This window comes from Cololabis saira, chromosome 16, assembly GCF_033807715.1.
Source record: "Cololabis saira isolate AMF1-May2022 chromosome 16, fColSai1.1, whole genome shotgun sequence".
NCBI classification, from domain to species: Eukaryota; Metazoa; Chordata; class Actinopteri; order Beloniformes; family Belonidae; genus Cololabis; species Cololabis saira.
The window spans coordinates 2,032,544-2,060,418 of NC_084602.1; the positions used below are offsets into that span (position 1 = coordinate 2,032,544).

A 27,875-nucleotide genomic window follows, 5' to 3' on the forward strand; every position below is an offset into this window, starting at 1 on the left:
GTACTGCAGGTAGAAATTCTTCAAAGCATAATGTTTCCTTTACAGAAAATCACGTAATAGAGAAACTATTTGAACATTTCCTCCATTTCTTTCCACATTATTTGATTGAGATTAAAGTAACTGTAGGGCTGCATGCTCTAAGTCTATAATATGGAGGTTCAGATTCATTAGAATGAAACGGAAAAAAGTTTGTATTGAAGATAAATGAGATTTAGTAGATAATTCAATGATTCTGGAAGGCCGTATGGAAGATAGAGGCATCACATGACAACAACATCACACGGCTCGTGAGTGAAGCCACTGATGTCAAACTTTAAATAACATCCATAGTTGTTTTTATTTCCAGTCTCTGTAAGATACAGACAGGAGAAACATGAATCTGGTTCTCTTCTACCTCATCAGAAGGAATATGGGATGTCCTCTTAGAAACAGTTCTATCTGTACCTGGTTATGAGGGAAGGCACAAAAATACTGTGTCACTTTGTTCTGGACCATCACATGATTTAAGAGAATATGTGCAGAAACTTAAACAAAAAGTGTGTGTGTGTGTGTGTGTGTGTGTGTGTGTGTGTGTGTGTGTGTGTGTGTGTGTGTGTGTGCGTTACTGCACATATTATTTTGTGATTGATCAATATGGGTTTCTAAATGCACTTTTCTAATTCCACAAATCAAAAGTAGATTTTATGTTTGATGTTCACGGTTCTTTTTTCAGACAGGTTAAAAAAGTTTTCTTTACCGAGACATGTTTAGACTCCACCTTTAGTTTTCTTCAGAAGATGTGACGTGATATTACGGTGACAGGGTCATGCTCGCTGTTTTGTGGAAAATGGTCCGACAGCAGAGGACGATTCAGCCCCCTGCCATTTGACGCTCTGCTGAGGACCGAATCCCAGATGTGGGACGTGATGTAAACTCCCTCATCCCTGTTTAAATAAATAATATTTTTTTTATTTTAGTAATCCCACAATGGGGACATTTATTCTCTGCATTTAACCCATCTCTAGTCAAACTAGGAGCAGTAGTCTGCCATTTGCACGGCGCCCAGGGAGCAGTAAGGGTTAAGGGCCTTGCTCAGGGGCCCAAGGTAGTTGACCTCGGTTGCAATCCAGAGGCTTGAACCTGGTCCTCCAGACCCCAGCCCTCCCACTAAGCTACCACTCCTTTTTATGATCCTCGGGTCCCGTTTTCTGTTCCAGATGGGTTCCTTGATCCAGAAATGGTGTTTATTGCTTTTGGTTGCAGATCACTTTGGCATTCTCCCAGTCCATGACATGGTTTTCCCAGTCCATCACATGGTTTCCCCAGGCTATGACATGGTTTTCCCAGTCCATCACATGGTTTCCCCAGGGTATGACATGGTTTTCCCAGGCTATGACATGGTTTTCCCAGGCTATGACATGGTTTTCCCAGTCCATCACATGTTTTCCCAGGCTATTACATGGTTTTCCCAGTCCATTACATGGTTTTCCCAGTCCATGACATGGTTAATCCCAGTCCATGAAATGGTTAATCCCAGTCCATGACATGGTTAGTCCCAGTCCATGACATGGTTTTCCCAGTCCATGACATGGTTAATCCCAGTCCATGACATGGTTAGTCCCAGTCCATGACATGGTTAGTCCCAGTCCATGACATGGCGGTCTCAGTCCATGACATGGTTAATCCCAGTCCATGACATGGTTTTCCCAGTCCATGACATGGCATGTTTTTTTCCAGGCCATGACATAGTTGACCTAGGCCATGACTTTGATTAGTCCCACGCAATGACATGGTTGAACCAGTCCATGGCATGGTTAGTCCTAGGCCATGACCTGGTTTTCCCGGTTGCAGTTATCTTTTTAGTTTTGTCTGATTTCATGTGTGTTTGTATGGCCGTGTCTTTTGTTTCTCTCATGCTGATGTTTCTTTTCACATTCCTTTTCGTCTTCCATTTTGGGTGCATAGAACGTCCTGGCTGTTTCTCCAGTGTTCATTTCATTGCAAGATCTGCATGGTATTTTAATATAAAACTTGACTTTTCGCTTCTGTGTCTATTGTGTCCTTTGGGTTTACCAGACTTTTCCTGTGGGTAATGTGTGGCTTTAAATGAGTAATAATGTTTCATTTCTACATTTCTCTTTTAATTTTTTCTCAGTGAGACCCCTCAAGTATGGTTAGATAACCAGCCCTGTGTTCTATTCTGTGCCAGCTCGTGATCAGAAAACGGCCCCTGCGGACCATCAACAGAGATGAGGGAGCTCACATCCTGTCCCGCACTTGAGATACGGTCCTGAGCAGAGCCTCAGACAGCAGGGGGTGCAATCGTCCTCTGCTGTCTGGCCATTTTCCATAAAAAAGTGAGCATGATCCTGTTGCAGTTTTGGATTTAAAAATAAGGTACATTTTCCACAAAGAAAGGTCTTTTGGCGCCATTGCCGAAACCGAACAGGAAGTTGGCCATTTTGAATTAATCGTGTAATTTTGGCACAATTTATGCCATTTTTTCAGCCGTTAATGCGGCCCGAACCGTAACGTGCACCAAGGTGCGTTATACATTGAAATGTGCGTCTCGATCCTGCAACGATGCGCATTACTTTTCTCAGTAAAAGTTTTACCGTGGTGACGATAGACGCCAAAAGCGCGCCCCCCCCCCCTTCATCTGGTTGGTCCATATTTGATAGTTCCTACTTTCTGCCAGAACTTTTGAATGGTTTGATATAGAGAGTCGTGGGTGGTGTTATCTGGCTCGGTTTTGAGACCTTGAACATAATTGGTGGAAATTAGCCCCGCCCCTTCTTCTGATTGGTCGATATTTGATAGGTCCTATTTCATGCTATAACTTTTCATTGGTTTGATATAGAGAGCCGGGGTGGTGTCATCCGCTAAATGTCCAGGCCTGAAGAATCTGCATGCAAGTCATACAAGCTTCCACTGCAGCCTGAACGCCTGAACGTGCACAAGGGTGCGAGGGCCCGATGATCGCTGCTTGCAGCTTTAATTGTTATTTTTCATTTTCACTCATGTTGCTCTTTGGCATTCACTAAGTGATTACATGTTTCCGTTATTATGTTTCCGTGCTTCCACTCGCGCTGGTGCTGCTGACGGACATCGGTCCTTCCCCCGTGAGAGACACTAACATCGCAGTTACACATCTTTCAGAACGCGTAACTATGCCCCAACCTGCTCCTCATTAGGAAAGTAAATTTGATATCCCATTTTTAGAGATATGTACACAAAGTCTTTGCTTTTTTGGCAGAAATGCCTTCTCTCTCATTACATCCATCCATATATTATAAAACGGGAAATTTACGGGAAAATACTTATATGGAGAACGGCGGGTAAGAGGTAGTTTCCCGGCCAAAACAGGAGACTTGACAGGTGTCTCAACATCATCACGCAACATCTTCTGAGAAAGACTACAGGTGTTATGTGGAGACACGTCAAGGTAAAAACATTTTAATCCGTCTGATAAAAAAAAAAACGTAAACAACATTAACTTGTAAGAAAGTATAAATGTATTCACAGGTAAATTCGATGGTGACAAAGTTATTTTGTTTGAATGGAAACTGAACTGAAACAGGAAAAAAGATAATCAGTGTTCAATGACAAGGCTCCATCCAACAAAGCTGGTCTATCAACTGCTACATCATAACTGTGGAACGTTAGTGATGAAGTATATTTCTTTGTAGAGAGGTCCATGCTTCAAAGGGGTCAAAAATAAGACAACGTCCATCAAAGTTTAACTGTTATTTGTTCTCTAAGAGCTCCCATTTTCCTTCATAATTGTTTTTTTTCCAGCTAATGCTACTTTTTGCTTGTTATTGTTACTTTTGTTCATGTTATTTTTATGAAACCATTTCACGTTTGTTAAATCTGATCGTTTTGTGTCGTATCTGCAGCTACTTTTTTCTGAAAAATAAAACAGCTAAATGAAAAAGTACAATACTTTTGTTTTACTTAGCATTTATTCCTCATTCTGAACTGTGAATCAAGGAATCAAAGACAGAAGTATATAACTAAAGAAGTGCAACTGTGGCAGTTGCTTGGTATCCTCTGAGGATTGTCCTTCAGCTATGCTGTGCTGCAAATTTGCAATGAATGTTGGCCTGGTCTGGTCATAAAAGACAAAGGATTCATTGTTCCAGAACACATAAATTACTACTTCCTACGTTCATACAATATACAAAATGTATTTCCCCTTTTGAGGAAGTTGCAGATCCAGACACACTGTTTGAAAGATAAGACCTGCCCCCCACTACTTCCCATGTCATCCTACCTTTGACTGAGGTGTTGGGTGGAGGGCCCTCATTACGCAGATTCCATGGTGGATCTCCCTGGTTGGCAAAGTCCCTCATTTTCAGGTAGCTGATGGTGAGCCGAATGATTGAGGCTTTGTCGAGTTGACTGGTGATGGCACCCGGTAGTGGCAGCATCTTGGCTAACTCATAAAATTCAAAATTTTCTTTACCCCGCCGTGACCTTGCGGCATCCCTTGATTTCTCCTTCCTCAGAGCCTGCAGCCTGGATATACATAAAATACAAAGGGATGTCACACATAAATACAAATGTTATAAATACATATATTAAAGTGAAGTGTTAAATATTATTCTATCTAGCTGTCTTTGGAACAGATTTGAGTATAAAATAAGGAACAATCACAAATCACTGCCAATTCCCCTCAATAAACATGGTATTATGATATATAATATGTCTTGCCAGGGCGTATTAATTCGAAGAGCAAAGGAAAAAAATGAGAAAGATTGGTTAATCTATGTGTTTTCATTTAATTCAATTCTTGGATGAAGAAAGGGTTCCGAGCGGTTCACAGTCAGACAAAACACATCATAAGCTATATCCTGACTTTGAATTGTTAAGTCCCAGATATACTTGCAGTTCAAACCGCGTACGCATCATGGCCGCCACGCGTATCCTGCGTTCATTTGACGCGTCAATGTGCACGTTCTCAAAAAGACTCTGAACGGGTACGTGACCTGCAGTTCTTGCTCTGGCCGCAAGTGGAGCTGGTCCCGGTCTGATACCAGCTGGTCCTGGTCTGATACCAGCTGGTCTGATACCAGCTGGTCCTGGTCTGATACCAGCTGGTCTGATACCAGCTGGTCCCGGTCTGATACCGGCTGGTCCCGGTTTAATACCAGCTGGTCCCGGTCTGATACCAGCTGGTCCCGGTCTGATACCAGCTGGTCCCGGTCTGATACCGGCTGGTCCAGGTCTGATACCAGCTGGTCCCGGTCTGATACCAGCTGGTCCCGGTCTGATACCAGCTGGTCCCGGTCTGATACCAGCTGGTCCCGGTCTGATACCAGCTGGTCCAGGTCTGATACCAGCTGGTCTGATACCAGCTGGTCCAGGTCTGATACCAGCTGGTCCCGGTCTGATACCAGCTGGTCCAGGTCTGATACCAGCTGGTCCCGGTCAGATACCAGCTGGTCCTGGTCTGATACCAGCTGGTCCTGGTCTGATACCAGCTGGTCCCGGTCTGATACCAGCTGGTCCAGGTCTGATACCAGCTGGTCTGATACCAGCTGGTCCAGGTCTGATACCAGCTGGTCCCGGTCTGATACCAGCTGGTCCAGGTCTGATACCAGCTGGTCCCGGTCTGATACCAGCTGGTCCAGGTCTGATACCAGCTGGTCCCGGTCTGATACCGGCTGGTCCCGGTCTGATACCGGCTGGTCCCGGTCTGATACCAGCTGGTCCCGGTCTGATACCAGCTGGTCCCGGTCTGATACCAGCTGGTCCCGGTCTGATACCAGCTGGTCCCGGTCTGATACCAGCTGGTCCCGGTCTGATACCAGCTGGTCCAGGTCTGATACCAGCTGGTCCAGGTCTGATACCAGCTGGTCCCGGTCTGATACCAGCTGGTCCAGGTCTGATACCAGCTGGTCCAGGTCTGATACCAGCTGGTCCAGGTCTGATACCAGCTGGTCCCGGTCTGATACCAGCTGGTCCCGGTCTGATACCAGCTGGTCCCGGTCTGATACCAGCTGGTCCAGGTCTGATACCAGCTGGTCCAGGTCTGATACCAGCTGGTCCTGGTCTGATACCAGCTGGTCTGATACCAGCTGGTCCCGGTCTGATACCAGCTGGTCCTGGTCTGATACCAGCTGGTCTGATACCAGCTGGTCCCGGTCTGATACCAGCTGGTGTCGCTGGAGCCGTTATCTTTGCCGAGATCGTAACCAAAGCAATGTTATAATCTCCTACATCATCCAATGTTGTCATGTTAACTTGTTTGTTGTTCTAATCTGCTACTGCTACTACTGCTGCTACTAACGCTACTACTAAATATTTAATCACTTTTCCAACTGTTGCTCTGCTTACCGCCGGTACGACGCGCTCCCCTCACGTACTACGCGAGCGACGTTGCAGTTGGTGGTGCACGCGAATGGACACGAACGCAAGCACCAACAGCAAGTATATCTGGGGCCTTAGTGTGGTTTGAGCATTGATCTCAATGTTTGCATATTGAACTTCCACACAAATCTAATTCTTCACCATCCTTACAGTGTCCTGACACAAGTGGTCATTCAGCTATGATATGATGCCAGGGGGCAAATCCAAAGACTGCATCACAAAAAGACTGTGTCTTTGCGGACCTGCTTATACACCACATCAAGCTGGACTTTCAAAGTCTGACACAGCATGGATCATAGGTCCTGGAAGCGCCATGGAACATTTAAAATTGATCAATTCCAATTATGAGAAAAACCAATCACAATCTACAAAGTAAGCTAGACAAACGACTCAGCCGAACTGACAGTTTAAGTTATTACTATTGTTGTTATTTTTCAACTTTCGGATAATGGTTAAGTGTACAGAAAAATATTGTTCTTCTCAAAAATAACTGAGGACTTTTGTCATTCTAGTTAGCAGGCCCGGACTGGCCATCGGGAACAGCGGGACAATACCCGGTGGTCTGGGCTCTTGCGTGGCTTGACTGGCCCGCTTGTAAAAAAAAAAACAGCGAAATACATTGGTCCAGCTGATTGGCCAGAAGAAACTGGCACCGCCCACAAATAAAGTGATTTGTGTTCATTAGTTGTGATGTAAGCCTCAATTATGGTTCTGCGTCAAACCAACGCAGAGCACACGCCGTCGCTGTGACGCGTTCGTTAACCCTTCGGACTTCTCCGTCATTCCATTTCATCGCGGTGCAGTACCCCCCGTGACCGCTAATTCACGATCTTTTCCTGAATGGAAAGGACAACTATTGTGCAAAAAAACAAAACAAAATCATACATACACGAAGAAAAGAGCGCTGAAAGTTCACGACTGCTTCAAACCGGAAACCGGAAATGCGTTGCTTCCAAGTGAACCAATCACAGCCCTCTCGGTCTGCGTTTGGTATGCGTCGCCTCGACGCGTAGTTACAATTTTCGGGAGGTGCACATCAGTGACGGCTTCAGCGACGGCGTCAGCGACGGCGTCAGGTCTGCGTGGACGTGTACCACACGCCGTAGGCACGGCGTCATTTTGACGCAGAACCATAACTCAAGCTTAATTGTGGTGATTGATCAAAGCTACAAAGTCCATACATAGTTGCATCTAATTTTTTTTGTCTGCACAGTGGAAAACACCATGATAGCAATGCATATAATTATAAGGACACCACTGCCCGGATTCAGCAACTACTTGACTACAAATGTAACAAGTTACATGAGAATAGCTTAAAGCACATAGAATTTATAAAGGTTTTAGTGTGGATAGTCCCAGGCGTACTCTCCATTTGGGCACATGGATACCTATACTGTTCCAAAATGTGCCAAATGTGTTTTTTACCCATTTTGAAGGGAATATGGCTATAAAATACTTTGATTATTCGATGATACATGATTTTGTAAATGTAAAATCTCAATCCAAACATCCCTGCTCTCTGTGCGGGGTTTACGCTCAACAGTAGAGGCTTGATGGATGAAGTCTCATTCAAGTGTAATATCTCGTTTCAAAGCTCGCGACATGTAGAATGTCAACAAACTTTATGTAAATTCCCAAAAGCCATGAGAAGTCAACAAAATGGCCGCGACCGGCGGGATATCAAATTACGGCGCATGAAGCAGTTTCACCACTATGAAGGATTAAGACGTGAATTCTGGTCAAAGAAAGGTGTGGATAGACTGAAAATAACATCAAAACGGTAAGGAAATAAAATATACTGTTTTTGGTGGGAAAATCTTTGGGATTTGCTGACGTACTCTGTGATTAACTGATCTGATTTGCAGGCTGTGAAATGTGAATTTTGGCTTTTGGTTTGTTTTGAGATTGGCATGAAGTTGTCGGCCCAGAAAAGATTATGTTCGGTATCCTCTGAAAGTGGAGCTTTTCTAGTTTCATATTCTACCCACTAAGTTGGGATGGAGAAAGTTGATCTTGCATTCTGTTGCGTTTTGTTGTGGGTGTTGCTCATGTTGGGAGCGCCATCATTGTTGCATATGTATTTTTAAGTTGTTATAAATCAAATACTTGTTGACAAAACGTACTCAGAGTTTTGACATATTGGCTTTAGGGCTTTTTGTCTGAGAAACAGAGACAAAGAAAATACCCTGACAGCACTTGAGTAACATTTTCCACACATGAACTGGTGCATGCAGCTGCTGGACCCGGTACCGGGTCCGTCGGGAGGAAGGGGTTAATAAGACACTCAGTTTATTACAGTACAGGTTATGTCATACAAAGTGTAATCATTCTGTTAAATATTCTCCTACTTGCAGCTGGTGCTTTTCTGAGGCTTTGGGAGCCAGTACTTGGCCAGTACTTTGGGAGCCAGTACTTTGGGAGCCAGTACTTTGGGAGCCAGTACTTAGACTCACGAACGCCAGTTGTATTAGGAGGAGGTCAGTGCATTTTCTTATTTTGTTAAATTCTAATTTTCTTTCTTTCTCTCTCTTTAAGGACTCTGTTCTCTTCAACATTTACAAAAACAGAGCTACACCAACCCACAGCTACCTGCTGGGTTCCCCTGCAGCCTCTCTGGATGCCACTGATCAAAGCTGGTGTGGAGGCGCTAACGCAGACACACAAAGATGCTCTCAACTGGTTTTTATTCATTTATTATAGATAAGTCAAGATCATAGAAGAAGGTTGAATATTGCATTTCTTTTTTCTGTCATTTGTTCCTTCTGATTCTTGATCTGTTTCGATTATTTATTTTTCATAAGATAGAAGCAACCAAAGTCTCATTTAGTTTTTTTTTGCTAAATGAAATTCGCTCCAAGATGTTACTCTAATTCGGAGCGACTGAGTCAAGTGCAGGTTACAGTTATTCTGGCATCTCTCTCCAATGCAATCAGTCATCATCTTGGCAGGAAAATGATTTGTGTAAACTGAATAAAACAGTTTCTAATCTTGTCATATGATAATGTAAAGACGCAGGAGTTACTCTTAGCCTCTCCTAACTGTGTGAACTGTCACCAATAACAAATGAGGACATTTTAAATGTCATATAGAGGTGTAGAACTCATAGCCCACCCTTTTAGGTTGCTCAAACAAAAGCAACATCTTCTTTCCCGATGCTTTGCCCAGTCGTCGGTCTCTCTACTGTTTCACTGTCGTCACCGAGGCTCCACAACGGTTCGTCTCTGAAAGCAGTCGTCCACCATCGTCATGAACAGTTTGAATGATTGAGTTTATAATTCTGATGAAATGGATTCCTGTTTGTTGGGTCATGTGACTCTTGATTACTGCTGCCATGTTCGGTCAGTTTAACCACGTTCTTAACCTAACGTGAAGTCCGTCACATTCTTGTGCGTTGGTTGAAGAGGTTATTCTCTTTCACGAACACTATTCATTTATCTCTTCTGGTGCTTTTACACTAGTCTACTCAGCGCGACTCAACTCGCCACGCCTCGTCTCGCCTTGCCCTCATTTATTTTTAGACACCCAGATCAGAAGTAGGAGGTTGGAGAAGCTGCTGTGACGTATTTGATTGTGTATCTAAACTAAGAAGACAACAACGCTAAAGATGTAGAACCTGGAGGAGATGATAGATGTGCTGCTGGATCTGTGGCTTGTGTTAAAAAATGAGAGTGAGAGAAACTTCAAGCAGCAACGCTTTTTTTGTTAGTTTGTCTCGGTGCTGCTGAAAAGTCAGCTGGAGCCGTGAGCAGCTATGAAGAGACAGAGCTCCTGGTAGATCTGGTCGTTCCTTATCTCCGTCTAGATCCCTTTTTAATTCTCTCCTCAGCACCAGGTTTATGAACATCTGACCCTCAGAGTTGGATCAGAAACAGACTTTTGCTGCCATTGCTGGTTGAATAAAATGAACAAGAATCCGTCAGAGTCTCTTTCTCTGATTTCCTCCTCCTGACTCAGACGTCTGACTCCAACTCCCCGACCAATCGGTGGCCTGTAGTGTGATGACGTCAGATACAGCCGACTCAGCAGCTTAGAACCTCAGCAGAATAGTTACAGAAAAAGTATCTACTCGGGACACGACCCCTAGTGGAGAAGCGCAAAACCGGGGCGAGTCAAGTCGAGTCGGGCTGAGTAGGTACTAGTATAAAAGCCATTTGTCTACTTCCTCTCTTGCTGTGTGTGTGTTTTTATATTGCAGCCTCTGAGAGCGGTCTTGTATGTACAAAACAGTAGAAAGCTGAATTATTGATGGCAGATCTGGTTCATAGCACACTCTCTCTCCTCTCTCTTAAACTGTCTTCATCCCTCGCCCTCCAAATGTCTCTTCCTTCACCAAGTTCCTCATCTGATGTTGCTGCTTTTGTTACGCGTCAATCAAAAATAAAAAAAGTTAATAAAAAAGGCAAGGGACATAAGGGACTGAAGACACTCCAGCGTAGGCAGGATAGTAGAGGGGCAATATGAATACAGTGGTTTGATAGGCGACACTTTATCTTGGAACTGACATCTTATTAACGACGCCTGCAAACACATGCATGCTGACACACGCACACACAGACAAGGTTTCTATTGCAGCTGGTATAATCTTACTCGTTGAAAAGCAAGAGAAGGACAAGAACATGTTAAACTGACTGATGGACTGAGTGATTGATGGGGGGACAATGTATCTCTGCTCTAGATGACGACACAAATGAGCCTCTTCAACTGAACACGTTATCCGAAGACGAACAACCCTTTTTTTTAAACTGGGTTACTGACATGCTCCAGACCAACACGCCCAGCTCCCAAAGAGTTGGGATTCCATGTGAAATGTCAACAAACCAACTGCAATCACAATGCAACTGATCTGCAAAGCTAAGAAACCAATACTTCATGTATTTACAACAAAACCATCGAAGCATATAATCAAACTGAACGCGAGACATTGCACCATTTCATGAAAAACAATCATTTTGAGTTTGGTAGCAGCACATCTCCAAAAGATTTTAGTAACATCTAAAAGCTATAGCAAGGCTGATAACCACAGGTGACAGAAGATGGAGAGGAAAAGAGTGAAGAAAGAAATGGAGAAGAGGGCTTTTAGATATATTGGTGAATGACATTAATTTTTTAGGACACTAAAAGGACATTAAATCATCAAATGAATCCTATCCACCGAATACAATAGCCATGAGGTGGATTTGCAATCGCTGAATTAATTTAGTTCCAGTTAGCTTTAAATCTTATACCTGCATGTGTCCTTGTGTGCTCGTGTTCCCCCTCAGCCTCAGAGGGGGGTATTAGAACCAGAGAGCTGAGCACCAACCTTCAATAAGGTGACACAAGGGCAACGAGGTCTTCAGAGGGTCACATGGGACAAAACTGGACATTCACAGCCACGGGTTGCAACAATAGGCCCCAGTGTGAACAATTATAACTTTACATCCATTTCCACTCAAGGCTAGTCAGTGTCAGAGCTCCCTCTGCACTCTTAAAGCCCCTGAAATGCACAATGAGGGACCACAGAGTTTTTCCAAGGTTTGACTGAACAACGAGGCCAACTAAATCCTTCTAAACTCAAGACTCTAACACAGAAAATTATAAGCAAAGCAGCCCTGACCCAATGTGGAGCTAAGTGCAGGCGGTATGGCCTATGCATAAAAACAGTCACTAACGCTAGAAAGAAGGAAGAAGGTCATTTTCTGTGAAAATATCAGGATTTTTATAAACAATTTTGAACGGTCTGCTCTGCAGATGTACGGTATGTCAGCTTTATCCAGATTACTTGAATAGACGGAATGCGCATGATGTCACAGATGCAACTTCACAGCGGGTTACGCCCACTGAGTGTCAGAAAGACTGAGTGTCAGAAAGACTGAATGTCAGCGTAAACTTTCAGTTTGAGCAACTGGAAAACATCTAAAATGGGAAAGAGCTTTTGTGCGATCGACTGTACTCATAGATTTAGCAAGAAATCGGAGTTATCGTTTTACAGACTGACGAAAAATAAGCTTAAGAGAGACAAATGGATTGCTGCAATTCACAGAAACAACTGGATTCCAGACACCGAAACGTGGATTTGTGGTTCCCATTTTGTATCAGGTAATGTTGGATTTTTGGGTAGCTAACGTTAGACGGTCAAATCATAATGTTCAGTGTCCTCATCACTTTAATTTCTACAACAAATCCTGCCTTGAAATCGGCGTCAAGACTTTTGTATGCCTTCAAGCTTTGCCTCGTGTATTTCCCCAGCGTAGAAATTAAGTACATATAAATATCAGAAACTGGATTTGTGGCCAAATATTAATGTCCACGGACCACTGGTTCTTGGTAACTGTACCAAATATTAATGTCCATGGACCACTGGTTCTTGGTAACTGTACCAAATATTAATGTCCATGGACCACTGGTTCTTGGTAACTGTACCAAATATTAATGTCCATGGACCACTGGTTCTTGGTAACTGTACCAAATATTAATGTCCATGGACCACTGGTTCTTGGTAACTGTACCAAATATTAATGTCCATGGACCACTGGTTCTTGGTAACTGTACCAAATATTAATGTCCATGGACCACTGGTTCTTGGTAACTGTACCAAATATTAATGTCCATGGACCACTGGTTCTTGGTAACTGTACCAAATATTAATGTCCATGGACCACTGGTTCTTGGTAACTGTACCAAATATTAATGTCCATGGACCACTGGTTCTTGGTAACTGTACCAAATATTAATGTCCATGGACCACTGGTTCTTGGTAACTGTACCAAATATTAATGTCCACGGACCACTGGTTCTTGGTAACTGTACCAAATATTAATGTCCACGGACCACTGGTTCTTGGTAACTGTACCAAATATTAATGTCCACGGACCACTGGTTCTTGGGGTAACTGTACCAAATATTAATGTCCATGGACCACTGGTTCTTGGGGTAACTGTACCAAATATTAATGTCCACGGACCACTGGTTCTTGGTAACTGTACGGGTCACTGTCCAGTCCAACTGCCTTTAATTTAAGCCGATAATCGGCTGTTATCCCGTCTTCTCCACTAGTTGCAACTGTTTTTACCACTCAGTGCGAGTAGGGGGGCTGGTCCAGTAGAGAAGTGACGTCAATGCAGACCCTCCATTGCCTTGTTTGCGCTTCATGAAGAAGCATGTGAGGTGATGGGAGCTGTGGCTCATCTAAACAGACATAATCCTAATACTGAAAAACAATACTAGCGCCAAAACTACAAGGCCTGCCGTTACAGACCAGGGGCCTCGTCTGTAACTGTACAAAGAGACTGTGGATTCCATCGTGAATCCTTGTGCAGAAATCTTACATGTGCAAAACAAAATTCAGATGTCCAAAACTGTGCGTACACCCAAATCCACGCACGTTTCTTTTGAGCATCACAACCAAAGTGAAATTGAACGCGGATGCAAGTGAAAAATTTAAAAACCATCAACGTGAGTCATGGAAAAATAATATATTTGGGGGGCATATATTTGCGTGCACTTCTACCGATGTAATCTGTAAAAGAAAACAGAGAAGCTTGCTGTGGTTGCGTTGACCGCATTGCATTATGGGTATCATTGTTCCGTGCTTTGTGTTGCGTTCCCTGAAGAGTTGTGGGTTTATTATAATCGTACAGGCTTGTGAATGTTCATGTTCAGCATTAGTGCATCATTACACTTTATCATGTTTGTATTTTAACAAGCAACACCAGAACTGACGCTGGTGGGTCGAACGAATCCTCGTTCCATTCTGCTTTGTGTACGTGTATTATAAAAGTATAGAATGGTCCCATACAGAGTGTTAAGAGTCTTAGAGGGCGTGTCCATGATCACCTCTCTTTAGTAAAACCATGTGAACACGAACTTATATTCAATCCTAGCATCACGATCTGATTCCTCCCCCAATGTGATTAACGATGTAAAAACGTGAGAAATAAAAAAAAAAAGTAATTGCAAAGTATTGAAGCTCCAGGAGGACCCGCCACCATCCTCAGGAGGAGAGACCGTGTTGTGAAACGGTTGTTGTCGGACCCAGATGTAGGAGAGAGCAGGAGGCCGGAGTTCCAAAAAGCAAGATTTATTTAAGCAAACAAAAGGCGCTGCTTTGCAGGATCGCAAAAACTTGAAACAAGAATCCAAAACCAATAAACAAAAGGGAATCCAAAGAGGGAGGGACAGTATGGACCAGCAGGGAGCAGGGAAAGACAAGACCAGATATACACAAGGGTTAACGAGACACAGGTGCAGACAATCAGGGCCGATGGGAAACAGGAAAGTCAAACCAGTACTCAAACACAAAAACATGGGCTTCAAAATAAAACAGGAAATGTCAAACCCTGACAACTATTTATAACAAAGCAATGAATGATGGAGTTTGTACAAACTTACACAAGGATAATCAACTAATTGAATTATCTTCAATGTAGACACGAGAAATTAGATTTTATTCTCCATGTGAGTAGGCACACTAAACTCATTAGTACATTGCCAGCAATGAGAGCAATGTAGTGCAACTCATTAGCTCACCATCAAGCCAGTGTTTTATTCAAATAAGCTATTAGACTGGGCAATAAAATGCATCTTTATACATTTCACCCCTTTTGGTTTTCAATCTCAGCTAATACTGATGCCGGCAAAGCCAAATCTGTGGAGCTGATAAAGAACTATAACATATCTGCTTCGTCAGACTGACAGCAGAGCTGGAGATGGTGTTTGGGTGATGCCCACTGTGATTAAGACAGAGTACTAATCCCACATGGACTGCAAAATAAGAATTTGTGCATGCAATGTCCTCAAAAAGATCACTAAGCAGAACTTCATATTATTCAAAATAACCTCACGAAAAATACCATGCTTTTTGGCATAACATATGTTATGTATGTATAAATATTATATATATATATATATATATATATATATATATATATATATATATATATATATATATATATATATATATATATATATATATACCACCGATTTGGCTCTTGCAAATTAGCAGATAAATGTGTTGGTATCCTTCCATTAAAAAAGAACAATCTGCAATGGTCACTGACATAACTTGCAACTGGCAAACGCATCTGTGGCAGGGTGGAGGATTGGGCGTTGTCTGCAGGGGAGCAGCACACAGGTGGTGCGGGCCTGGTCCAGCTGATTGGGCACACCTGTGCCCAATCAATCTCTCCACCCTGCCTAGGTATTTAAAGAGCGGCTGCACACCAGCAAGGCTCTCGAGGGTTGACACAAAGCTGCCGAGTGTGATGGTACACGCCTGTGTCTGGGTGCAATAAATATCAAAGATTTCTCCACAAAACCCTGTGTCCTCCTTTCATGTCAGTTGACCCCGGGTAGCACGAGCATGCTACAGCATCAATACAAATAATCTACTGAAAAATTCACTAATAAAAAAAGTATATTGCTTTTGGATTCTGGCTTAATGCATAATTAAAAATAAACATGAAACTGCCCCAGACAAATCAGTTGTTACCCCAGGAAAGGATGTAAAACGATTGTACATTAGTGACATGTTGAACTAAAGTGTCCAGAAATTCTCATCACAATTGTCTTCAATCAACCAATGTCAGTTACGTTTCGGTCCTATTATTTCTCATCTGCTGACATACAAGATTTGGCTATTAGCAGAAACACACTGCAATATCTCTTGCAATTGGCACACTTTTTCTCCAATATTTAATAATAAAGCACTCCTGATTGGTGGAATGCCGATCTCTGCTCCCCAGTGGGAACACACTCTGTTTTATCAATGACATGGTGTCTGATATCGCAAAGAAGACCCGGAGCATTGCTGCTGAGCATCCAACAGCTAAAGTTCTCATCATACACACATGAGCCCTTGATGTTGTGAAACAATCTGAGGTATTAAAGCAAGACTTCACTGATCTGATGAACAAAGTTGGACGCTTAAACACAGAGGTGTTGTTCAGTGGACCTGTGCTGACAGTTCAGCAAAGAGATGAGAGATTCAGCAGGCTGATGATGCTAAACAGATTGCTCAAAGATACATGTGCCGCTCAAACAATGAATTTTATTGACAATTTCAACATCTTTTGGGGTCGCAGACATCTCTTTAAGGCAGTTGGCTCTTGTCTGAACAAGGACAGGCTGTGATGTCAACATTAACATTGTTCTGTCCCAGGCAAAGTCAGGGCCCCATGGAGTTCAATCAGCTTGCTCTATCCCTGTGATGATCAGTAACAGAAAAGGTATCAAACTGGTAAGAAATAAAAAGACTTCAATTAAATCTGCCAATCTATTGAGTATAGCGTTTCATCCAGTGTCTCCTGTTAAAGATTTACATTTAGCTCTTTTAAATATAAGGTCTCTGGTTGGCAAATCTTTCTTAATCAATTATTTTATTAACGAGCATAACCTTGATTTAATGTTTTCAACTGAAACTTGGTTAAGTCAGGATGATAGTGCAGCAGTTCTTATTGAGTCAATACTCCAGAATTGTAGTTTCTTTAGTGAAGCAAGAATACATAAGATCTGTTTTTTATAGTCATCCCTGTAGTGCACCAGTTAGCCATTGTGTCTGTGTCTCTCCTTTCTCTGTTATTCATTCTCTCTGTCTGTTTTCTCTTTTCCTGCTCTGCTCAGCTAGCCTCCAGCAGGAGGGTCCCCCCTTATGAGCCAGGTTCTGCTCAAGGTTTCTTCCCTCCTAAAGGGGAGCTTTTCCTTGCCACAGTTTAAGATTTTCTCCCTCTAGGGGAGTTTTTACCTGACATTTTTTATATGTTTATGTAATACTTGATCTCATGTTCTGGGTCTCTGGAAAGCGCCTAGAGACAACTTCTGTTGTAATAGATGCTATATAAGTAAAATTGAATTGAATTGAATTGAATTGAATTGAATTCGGTAGCTTCGGCAGCGTCTGCAGGTATGCGGTCGATGTACCGGACCGTCGTGTTGAAGAAGGAGCCGAGTCGAAAGGCGAAGCTCTCGATTTACCGGTCAATCTACGCACCTACCCTCACCTATGGTCATGAACTTTGGGTAATGACCGAAAGGACGAGAACGCGGATAGAAGCGGCCGAGATGAGTTTCTTCCGCAGGGTGGCTGGACGCTCCCTTAGAGCCGGGAGGAGCTCGGAGTCGAGCCGCTGCTCCTTCACATTGAGAGGAGTTAGCTGAGGTGGCTTGGGCATCTATATCGGATCCTCCTGGACGCCTTCCTAAGGAGGTGTTCCAGGCAGGTCCCACCGGGAGGAGACCCAGGGGAAGACCCAGGACACGGTGGAGAGATTATGTCTCTCGGCTGGCCTGGGAGGGGCCGGCTTCGGGGCAGACAGAACCCGAGGGGCCGGCTTCGGGGCAGACAGATCCCGAGGCACCAGCTTCGGGGCAGACAGAACCCGAGGCGCCGGCTGAGGGGCAGACAGAATCCGAGGCGCTGGCTGAGGGACAGACAGAACCCGAGGCGCCGGCTGAGGGGCAGACAGAATCTGAGGCGCCGGCTCGGGGGGACACCGGGTCCTTGGCACTGGCTGAGGGGGGCACCAGGTCCTCGGCACTGGCTGAGGGGGACACCGGGTCCTCGGCACTGGCTGAGGGGGGTCCAGTACCCCCCCCCCTTAACAAACGCCACTGGATGTTATACCCGGCCTCTCGAAGAAACAGCATAGGCGGGGCGACCAACAATGAGTCGGGTGGGAGGCGGGGCGAAGGCCGGAGGGCTGAGCCCACTTGAGCCCCCGGGTCCCAGCAGGGAAACACGGGGATGTGCGTCCGGAACCACCGACGGAACAGGAACAGGAGCTGATGCGCCCGGGACCACCGCCGGAACAGGAAAAGGAACTGATGCATCCGGGACCACCGCCGCAACAGGAACAGGGGCTGATGCACCCGGAACCACCGGCGGAGCAGCAACAGGGCGGGGTGCGTCCGGGACCACCGCCGGAGCACGGACAGACTGGGGCTGGCGCTGACGTCGTCTCCCCTGGGGTTGAACACACCTGGGCCCCTGTCGAGCCAGGCGTGTTCCCCAGAAGGGGGGACGAAGCTGGGGTGCGTCCGGGACCACCTCGGGAACAGACTGGGGTGCGTCCAGGATCCCCACGAGAACAGGCTGGGGTGCGTCCAGGACTACTGCCGAAATAGGGACAGGAGGGGGTTGCCGCCGCCATTGTCGTGTTCCCCTGAAGAGGGACTCCTCCTCCCTGACCCGCGGCACAGTCATCTCTGCCTCCCGGCGGAAATACCCCCATAGGGTTATCCACTCTCCTACTGGGTCCATTCTGGCTGGTCCATTCTGTCAGGAAAGGTTTTAGTGAGGACCCAGATGTAGGAGGCAGGAGTTCCAAAAAACTGATATTTATTGCTAAAAAAAAACATGAACATAAAACAGAAAACTTGGAAGGAGAACATGGAGGGAGCAAACAGTACGGACCAGCAAGGAGCAGGGGGAAGACAAGACTAGATATACACAAAGGTAAACGAGACACAGGTGCCGACAATCAGGGCAGACGGGAAACAGGAAGGTCAAGACAGAACTTAAACACAGTGACATGGACTTTCAAAATAAAACTGTAAAATGTCAAATCCTGACAATAGCGTCTATTACAACAGAAGTTGTCTCTAGGATCTTTCCAGAGCCCCAGAACATAACTGTGGCCGGGTGGAGAGGTTGACGGGACACGCACCTGTGTCCCATCCACCTGAGTGGCTGCCACGCCTCCACCCGGCCTGCCTTTATAACGCAGAGCTGGAGAGCAGAAGAGGGTCGGAGGAGCTGCTGTCATGCTGGGTGTTTTGTGCACTGTGTGTGGGGTGCTTAATTGAATAAATAAACAGGGTCTGCACAAGCTTCGTGTCTCTCCATCCTTCGGGCGGGCCCCCGTGGCACGCACCCTGCCACATCTGGCGCCCAACGTGGGGCCTTCGAAGGTGGACGAGAGAGGCATGGAGCGGGCCCTGGACGCGCTCGCCCAGGCCATGGCGGGCATGACGGCCATGTTCCGCGACCAGGGAGAGCGGCAGCTGGCCGCGATGGAGGCGCTCATGGCCGCGGGGAGACCCACCCCGGCGCCAGCAGCGCGGGAGGAGATGCCAGCGCCGCAGCTCAGCGGCCGGGAGGCAGGAGCTGCGGGCCGCCAGGCGACGGCTCCCGAGACGGTGGGACCGACGGAGCGACCCATCCCTGCACCCCGTCTGAGGTTCGCCGCGCCAGCGCTGGTGGCGGAGCTTAGGGGCCGCGAGGCAGAAGCTGCGGGCCACCAGACGACGGCTCCTGGGATGGAGTCAGCGGCGGAGACGGAGGGGGAGGCGGAGTTGGCTGGGGAGGCGGCTGCGGACGTGCAGCCGCCAGCGACGGCGGGTCCCGCGGAGACGGGGCCGGACCTGCGGCCAGAGCAAGGTGTGGGGGAAGTGGCGGTCCTGGAGGCGGACCAGCAGCCGGCGCAGGGCTGCGTCACCAAGGAGGGCGTGGTCCGGGACGCACCAGCTCCAGGACGGGGCTGCGCCGTGAGGGACGCGGTCGTGGACGCACCGTGTGGCCCGAGGCCACCATGGGCCCGGCCCCGAGAGCGTCTTCCACGGCGGGCGGGCCGACGCCGGGGGCGACCCCCCCGACCGTTGCGCTGGTCAGGCCGACGCCGGGGACGACCCCCCCGACCAGGAAGGCCCGGAGGGGTTCCGGGCTTCCTCTCCCGCTCCGAGGGGGCGGGGGGGGGGAGTAGGCTCGTTCCGGACGGACCCCGGCTCGAGATTGGCGTTGGGGGTGTGTGGCCGGGTGGAGAGGTTGACGGGACACGCACCTGTGTCCCATCCACCTGAGTGGCTGCCACGCCTCCACCCGGCCTGCCTTTATAACGCAGAGCTGGAGAGCAGAAGAGGGTCGGAGGAGCTGCTGTCATGCTGGGTGTTTTGTGCACTGTGTGTGGGGTGCTTAATTGAATAAATAAACAGGGTCTGCACAAGCTTCGTGTCTCTCCATCCTTCGGGCGGGCCCCCGTGGCACGCACCCTGCCACAATAACCCTGAGCAATTATTACATAAACAATGGCAGGTAAAAACTCCCCTAGTGGGAGAAAAACCTTAAACCAAACAGTGGCAAGGAAAAACTCCCCTTTAGGGTGGAAGAAACCTGGACCAGGACCTGGATCATAAGGGGGGGACCCTCTTGCCGGAGGCCAGTTGGGCAAGCAGGCCCTTATTGTCTATACTTTATATTTCACCATGACCTAACCACTGGAAACTGTTGTATCTTCTTCATACTGATGGTGTGGTGCCGAAGAACGGGAGTCGGAGGCGGAGTATGAATGTTGAAAGCCGGCGCGAGCCGTTTATTAACATCAGCCATTCAAACCACAACAACACTGCACGGGAAGCGTAACGTCCGTCACTGCGCCCTATCCGGGCGGAACCACATTAACCCGCAGTGGGTTCCTAAGTGAATTATGTAACCCACTACACCGGTAAATTATGTTCCAGTCTCTGTCTAAAGGTTTGTTGTATTATTTGAATTTTGTCCTGTGCATTTGTGAATGGGTCTGTGCATTTGTGAATTTTGTCCTGTGCATTTGTGGATTGGCGTGTAGATTTGTGAATTATTAGACTGTTCTAGCCCCATACTTGTACACCGACTTCAGAGCCACTGTGTCCACTACCGCCTTCAGGAGGCAGGCATATTTTCCGTGCCTTGACAGTAAGTGCTGTAATTAAGGGTACAATGGTATACAATACTGTGCTATCTATGTATGTTTTCACCAGCTACATGGAAATGTTGTTCACACTTATGTTCACACTTTACATTCCGCATGTGTTGCTACATGGAGCAGGTTTTTTCTGCATCATACAGAAAAGGATTTCTATGTCATGTACAACATTGGGACCTTCTGTGAATGTAGAAAGGCTATATAAACACAGTGTCATTAAACACAGTAATGCTGTTGTAAATGGTCACAGACCACATGCAGAGTGTAGCGGCCATTATTCAGTGTGATTTTCATTTTTTCTTTAACTACTACTTCTACTGTCATTTAGCAGACGCTTTTATCCAAAGGGACTTATATCTGAGAGAACAACAAGAGCAAGAAATAACATAGGATATCAGGATTTACAGGTATGTTGGGACAGTGAAAAAGGAGAGTATTGGAGAGTACTGCAAGCCATTTACTCTGAAGACCCTCATCCAGGATAGTGCAGTCGATTCTGCATCCAAATGGAAGAGGTAAACAAAAGTTGCAAACAAAACCCAGATGAGACTGAATTAGCTCACTGAAATATATCCAGATGAACGTCTAAAAAAGAAAGCCTTCAGAAAAGAAAAAAAGAATAGTGTAGCAAGGCTAGTGCTACGGGGCCCGACCGACAGGATAGAGGAGGACAAGGAGTTTACTGCAGAACCCTTTTATTTCCAATCACCAACACACGTGCTTCAGCCCCAGCAGCAGACGAGAGACCTCTTGCTGCTCTGCAGCCATGCCTTATGAAGGCAGGCAGGGTGGAGAGGTTGATTGGGGCCACCTGTGCCCCAATCAACCTGAGTGGCTGCAGCTCCTCCACCCTGCCACAAATAGCTTTCATATAATTCAAACTATGTTCATTAACGTAGCTATCGTTTTTGTCATAGCTATCGTTTAGGTCCATCGCTCCTGTAGTCTCTTGTGCTGGCCCCCCTTTTTTCTCTTTTGTGCATGTTTGCAGGCCGGAGCGTCGGGAACTGCGTGCGGGCCTGCGGTCCTGCATTGATCAAACAATAATGGTGCCAGACACTCACCATAAACAAAATAAATAAATACAATCAATATATGTTCAAATTCAAAAAGGCTTTATTGGTATGGGGAAAATAAGTTTAGGTTGCCAAAGGAAATGTGAAATAAAGGCAAAAATGTGCAATGATGAATAGAGACCCCTGAGCAGATCCAATTCTTATGAAATGGGGTCAATGAGCAGATCTGGTAGCGCCACTGGTACCTCTGGGTACCAGGGCCATCTGTGTCATATTTTATAAATGCGGAAAAATGTAGTATACTAACACAAAGAAATGATATAGTTTTTTTGGTTACAGTGTTTTTTTCTTACAAGCACCCAATAAATTAAATCACCCACCAATTTCTGCAAAAACGTTTTTTTTTTTTTTTTTCCCTCTCTTGGTAGGTGTCGCGGGAGTTCATCTGTAGGGAGACGAGGACCAAGAAGTTTAACGCTTATCAATTTAAAAACTGAAACTGTCAGGAATAAAGAATAATTACCGGACGGGTTGCGAGAATCAGTCCTGGTATTACGTTTCTTGATGGACCCTTTTTTCGCGACGGCTTCAGTGCAGGACGTTTTCTCTAAATGCAGACAATTTAAGTGTATTAACACTTCGAAATGATAGCATTGTTCTTACACATACTACTGTATATGAAAATTGCATACCATTGGATACACTCTCGTGAAGAGTGCACCTTTCTGCTTCGGATGGCGCTATATGATCAAAATTGATTAATACGAGGTAATATATAAAAAAAATTAAAACATTTAAAAAAAAATGTTAAAGTTAATACGCTGTATATTTCCAAAAGTTACCGTGAGAAAGAGCCATGGTAAGTGTAGCTTCAGCAAATACGTACTTCGAGTGATTGCTTTCCAAAGAGTTCAGACTATGATACAACATGCGATTTTTAAAACAGGACCATGTCTACTGATTTCCCACTCCTGCTTCCTGAATACGATAAGGTTTGTAGTTATGTCACCTAGCTTCTCACCCTATCTCTAAGGGAGCGTCCAGCCACCCTGAGGAGGAAACTCATCTCGGCCGCTTGTGTCCGCGATCTTATCCTTTCGGTCATTACCCAAAGTTCATGACCATAGGTGAGGGTGGGGGCGTAGGCTGACCGGTAAATCGAGAGCTTCGCCTTTTGACTAAGCTCTTTCTTCAGCATGACAGTCCGGTACACAGACCGCATAACTGCGGACGCTGCACCAATCCGTCTGTAAATCTCATGCTCCATCTTTCCCTCACTCGTGAACAAAACCCCGAGATACATGAACTCCGCCACCTGACGCAGTACTTCGCCACCTACCCGGAGAAGGCATGCCACATTTCCCGATGGAGAATCATGGCCTCGGTTTTGGAGGTGCTGTTTCTAATCCCTGCCGCGTTGCATTCGGCTTCAAACCGCCCCAGCATATGCTGAAGGTTCCGAGACAACGTCATCCGCAAAAAGCAGAGACGTCATCCTGTGGTTCCCAAACCGGATCCCTTCCGGCCCCTGGCTACGCCTAGAAATCCTGTCCATAAAAATTATGAACAGAACCGGTGACAAAGGGTTGGCTTGCCGAAGTCCAACATGCACCGCGAACAAGTCTGACTTACTGCCGGCAATGCGAACCAAACTCCTGCTCTGATCATATAGAGACCGGACAGCCCATAGAGGGCCCCGGACCCCATACTCACTGAGCGCCCCCCACAAAATGGCACGAGGGACACAGTCAAATACCTTCTCAAGATCCAGAAAACACATGTGGACTGGTTGGGCAAATTCCCATGAACCCTCAAGCACCCTGCGGAGGGCATAGAGCTGGTCAAGTGTTCCACGACCGGGACGAAAACCGCATTGTTTGCCGGTTCGACTATCGGCCGCATTCTCCTCTCCAGTACCCTGGCGTAGACTTTCCCGGGGAGGCTGACAAGTGTGATCCCCCTATAGTTGGAACACATTTTCCGGTCCCCCTTTTTAAAAAGAGGGACCACCAACCCAGTTTGCCACTCCAGCCGCCCAGTCCCCGTCTTCCATGCAATGCCGCAGAGGCGTGTCAACCAAGACAGCCCTACGACATTCAGAGACTTGAGGGACTCAGGGTGAATCTCATCTTCCCCCAGCGCCCTGCCACTGAGGAGCTTACGAACCACCTCAGCGACCTCGGCTTGGGTTATGGAAGAGTACATCCCTGAGTCCACACCCTCTGCTTCCTCAGTGGAAGGCATGTCAGTCGGATTCAGGAGTTCCTCGAAGTATTCCTTCCACCGTCCGAAGATGTCCCCAGTCGAGGTCAACAGTTCCCAAACCTGCACTGTAAACGGTGTTGGCAGAGTACTGCTTCCCCTTTCTGAGGTGCCAAACAGTTCGCCAGAATTTCTTCTGGGCCGACCTAAAGTCTTTCATCCATGGCCTCACCGAACTCCTCCCAGACCTGAGTTTTTGCCTCCAGGACTGCCCGAGCTGCGGTTTGCTTGGCCTGCCGGTACCTATCTACTGCGTCAGGAGTCCCACAGGCCAACATAGCCCGGTAGACTTCTTCTCCAGTCTGACGGTATCCTTTACTTCCAGCGTCCACCACCGGGTTCTGGGATTGCCGCCACAACAGGCACCAGAGACCTTGCGTCCACAACTTCGAGCCGCCGCGTCGACAATGGAGGCAGAGAACATGGTCCACTCGGACTCAATGTCCCCCGCCTCCCTCGGAATCTGTGAGAAGTTCTTTCTGAGATGAGAGTTGAAGACTTCCCTGACAGAGGGCTCAGCCAGACGTTTCCAACAGACCCTCACAACCAGGGAAACTCACCACCAGGTGGTGATCAGTTGACGGCTCAGCCCCTTTCTTTACCCGAGTGTCCAAGACATACGCCCGAAGATCAGATGAAAAGACAACAAAGTCGATCTTTGACCTCCGGCCTAGGGTGTCCTGGTGCCACGTGCACTGATGGACACCCTTATGCCTGAACATGGTGTTCATTATGGACAAACTGTAACTAGCACAGAAGTCCAACAACAGAGCAACACTCTCTCTCTCTCTCTCTCTCTCTCTCTCTCTCTCTCTCTCTCTCTCTCTCTCTCTCTCTCTCTCTCTCTCGATATATATATATAGTTAGTGTGTGTGTGTGTGTGTGTGTGTGTGTGTGTGTGTGTGTGTGTGTGTGTGTGTGTGTGTGTGTGTGTGTGTGTGTGTGTGTGTGTGTGTGTGTGTGTACCTCAGTTCTGGGAGAATTACCCTTTTTATGACTTTAGTGGAAAATTTTACCAAGCAAGCTCCAAATTGTCAGAATCCTGTGTTTTTAAGGACCAGGTTTTGACCATTACTTCTCTGCCAACAAAGGACAAGGTAGGACAAAATTAACGACTGTCCAGTCATGGCATCCCAGCTACAGTAGATTAGGGGTAAAACAGTCACAAAACTTTGCAACATTCCTTCTGCTGCAGACCACCTGTTCTGTTCCACCACTGGAACAGAACAACTACTTTTCGCACTTTGAGCTGCGACTTTCGTATGAAAGGTGCAATATAAATAAAGTTTATTATTATCATTATTATTATTATTTTCTAAGAAGATTTGCCAATGTTTCAACCATAACTCATTACCATTTTCCTTCATTATGAGTAAAACTACTACTCTCCCTCCAGTCATCTGTTGTTGTTTCCTTGAGCAAGACACCTCCAGTGAGGGCATTGCTGGTATATGAATGTTGGTCGAAGAGGTCATTAGGTGTGTATTGGCTCCCACATTTGTGCTATATAAATAAATTTGCCTTGCCTTTCCTTGCCTTGCCTTGAGCAGATTTCACTAGTATGTGTAAAAGGGGTTTAGTAGTATCTGTGAGTATTCAGTTGTATATGTGAGTGGATACATTCTCCAGGTGTATGTGTGAGAGATTTGCAGGTGTGTGAGGTTTTCAGTATAGTATGTAGGAAAGTTTGGTTTCATATGTGTTTATGAACACTAATTCAGAATTAAGTCACTAACGGCACCCCAGGTTTCATGCAGCCTCGGCAGGATAGGGGGATGCCGGCATCATTTGGACGTTGATATTGTTCTGGATGATACGGAAAGACTTGTGAGCTGGGATCACCAACAGTTCCGTATTGTTGGAGAAGTTTAGCTGAGGGTATTGTTTTTTTCATCCATGCAGATATATCTTAGAGGCGATTGAAGATGGCGCTTCAAGATTGCGCCCAGTATGCTCGCCACAGTGTTTCGCTCTCTGCTATTTTTTAGCATTTTGTGTGTATTTCATGTTTTCTGCTGCCCACCATGGGTCACCTTCAGCAGAGAACAACTCCTAAAGTCTTCTCCCGGAACTTTTTACCTGGTTTTCACGGAACCGGACAGTCTTCAGGAGATTTTGGTCGGAGCAGCAGCGGCTCTCTACCGGTTTATTAGGAGACGCAGACGCGGCAAACGTGAGGGAGCACTCGTGAAGTTGAGGGAGAGAGGCTTCGGTACTCCGCTACCCTCAATACACCTGGGGAATGTCCGCTCCCTAGCAAACAAGATGGATGAGCTGCTGCTACTCATCACAGAAAAACTGGGCTTCAGCAGATCTGCCGCCGTTTGTTTCACTGAAACCTGGCTCAGTGATCTCATCCCGGACAGCGTTGTACGGCTGCCTGGATTTCAGCTCATCCAAGCGGATCGCAGCAAGGAACTCTCAGGAAAGACAAAGGGAGGTGGAATCTGCTTCTACATTAACAACTGTTGGTGTACGGATGTGACATTGTTGAAAGACTCTTGCAGCCCTCACTTAGAGACACTTTTTGTTAACTGCAGACCTTATGACGGACTTGGAGAAAAAACTCCCAAACTCACTGTTCATTGTTTTGGGGGATTTCAACAGAGCAAACCTCACCCACGAACTTCCTAAATAAAAACTTCCTAAATTACGTGCCCCACCAGGGACACGCAGACTCTCGACCACTGTTACACTGTAATTAAGGATGCATACCGCTCTGTTCCCCACGCAGCCTTAGGACACTCTGACCACTGTTTGGTTCATCTGATCTCGACCTACAGGCAGAAACTTTTGTGAGGACATGTGTGTGCAGACCAAGACTTGCACATACAACAACAACAAGCCCTGGTTCACATCGAACCTCAGGAAGCTGCGCCGAGCCAAGGAGGAGGCGTACAGAAGTGGTGATCAAGCCCTGTTCAAGCAGGCCAGGAACACTCTGACGAGGGAGATCAGGAAAGCAAAGAGGAGCTACCGAGAAAGACTGGAGAATCGCCTCTCTGCCAACCCTGATCCCTCTTCTGTGTGGAGATGTCTGCGGGACATCACCGGGTTCAAAAGAACAATCTCCACGCCCTGCAGGCAGCCTCAGGCGCGCGAACCAGCTGAACAGTTTCTACTGCAGGTTTGATGAACAGGCCAGCGGCACAACAGGACTCTCTATACCACCATCACCCCCCACAACCCCACCAGCTGCCCGCTGTTCACACCTCACCACAGTCAACCCCCACTACCTCTGTCTACCCCCACTCCCTCCTCCACCATCATCCCAGTCCCAAAGAAACCCACCATTACAGAACTAAATGACTACAGGCCTGTCGACCTGACATCTCTGGTCATGAAATCCTTTGAGCGGCTGGTGCTGAGCCACCTGAAGGACATCACAGGCTCCCTGCTCGACCCCCTGCAGTTTGGCTACCGGGCAAACAGGTCGGTGGATGATGCAGTCGACATCGGACTGCACCACTTCCTGCGTCACCTCAACACCCCAGGGGACGTATGCGAGGATCCTATTCGTGGACTTCAGCTCGGCGTTCAACACCATCGCGTCCTGAACCTGTCAGTGGATCACCAGCTTCCTGAGTGA

General features: G+C 46.5%; 1 protein-coding gene across 2 annotated transcripts in view; it reads right to left on the reverse strand.

Moving 5' to 3' along the window:
* LOC133462256 (neuronal PAS domain-containing protein 3) overlaps nt 1-27,875 on the reverse strand; it is a 331,973-nt gene that overhangs the window by 215,171 nt on the left and 88,927 nt on the right. For both annotated transcript variants that reach the window (XR_009784244.1, XM_061743401.1), the window contains exon 3: nt 4,256-4,500. Coding sequence is in view for 1 of the 2 variants with exons in the window: in XM_061743401.1 (XP_061599385.1) it covers nt 4,256-4,500 (245 nt within the window). In the remaining variant the exon portion in view is untranslated. The remainder of the gene's footprint in view (nt 1-4,255; nt 4,501-27,875) is intronic.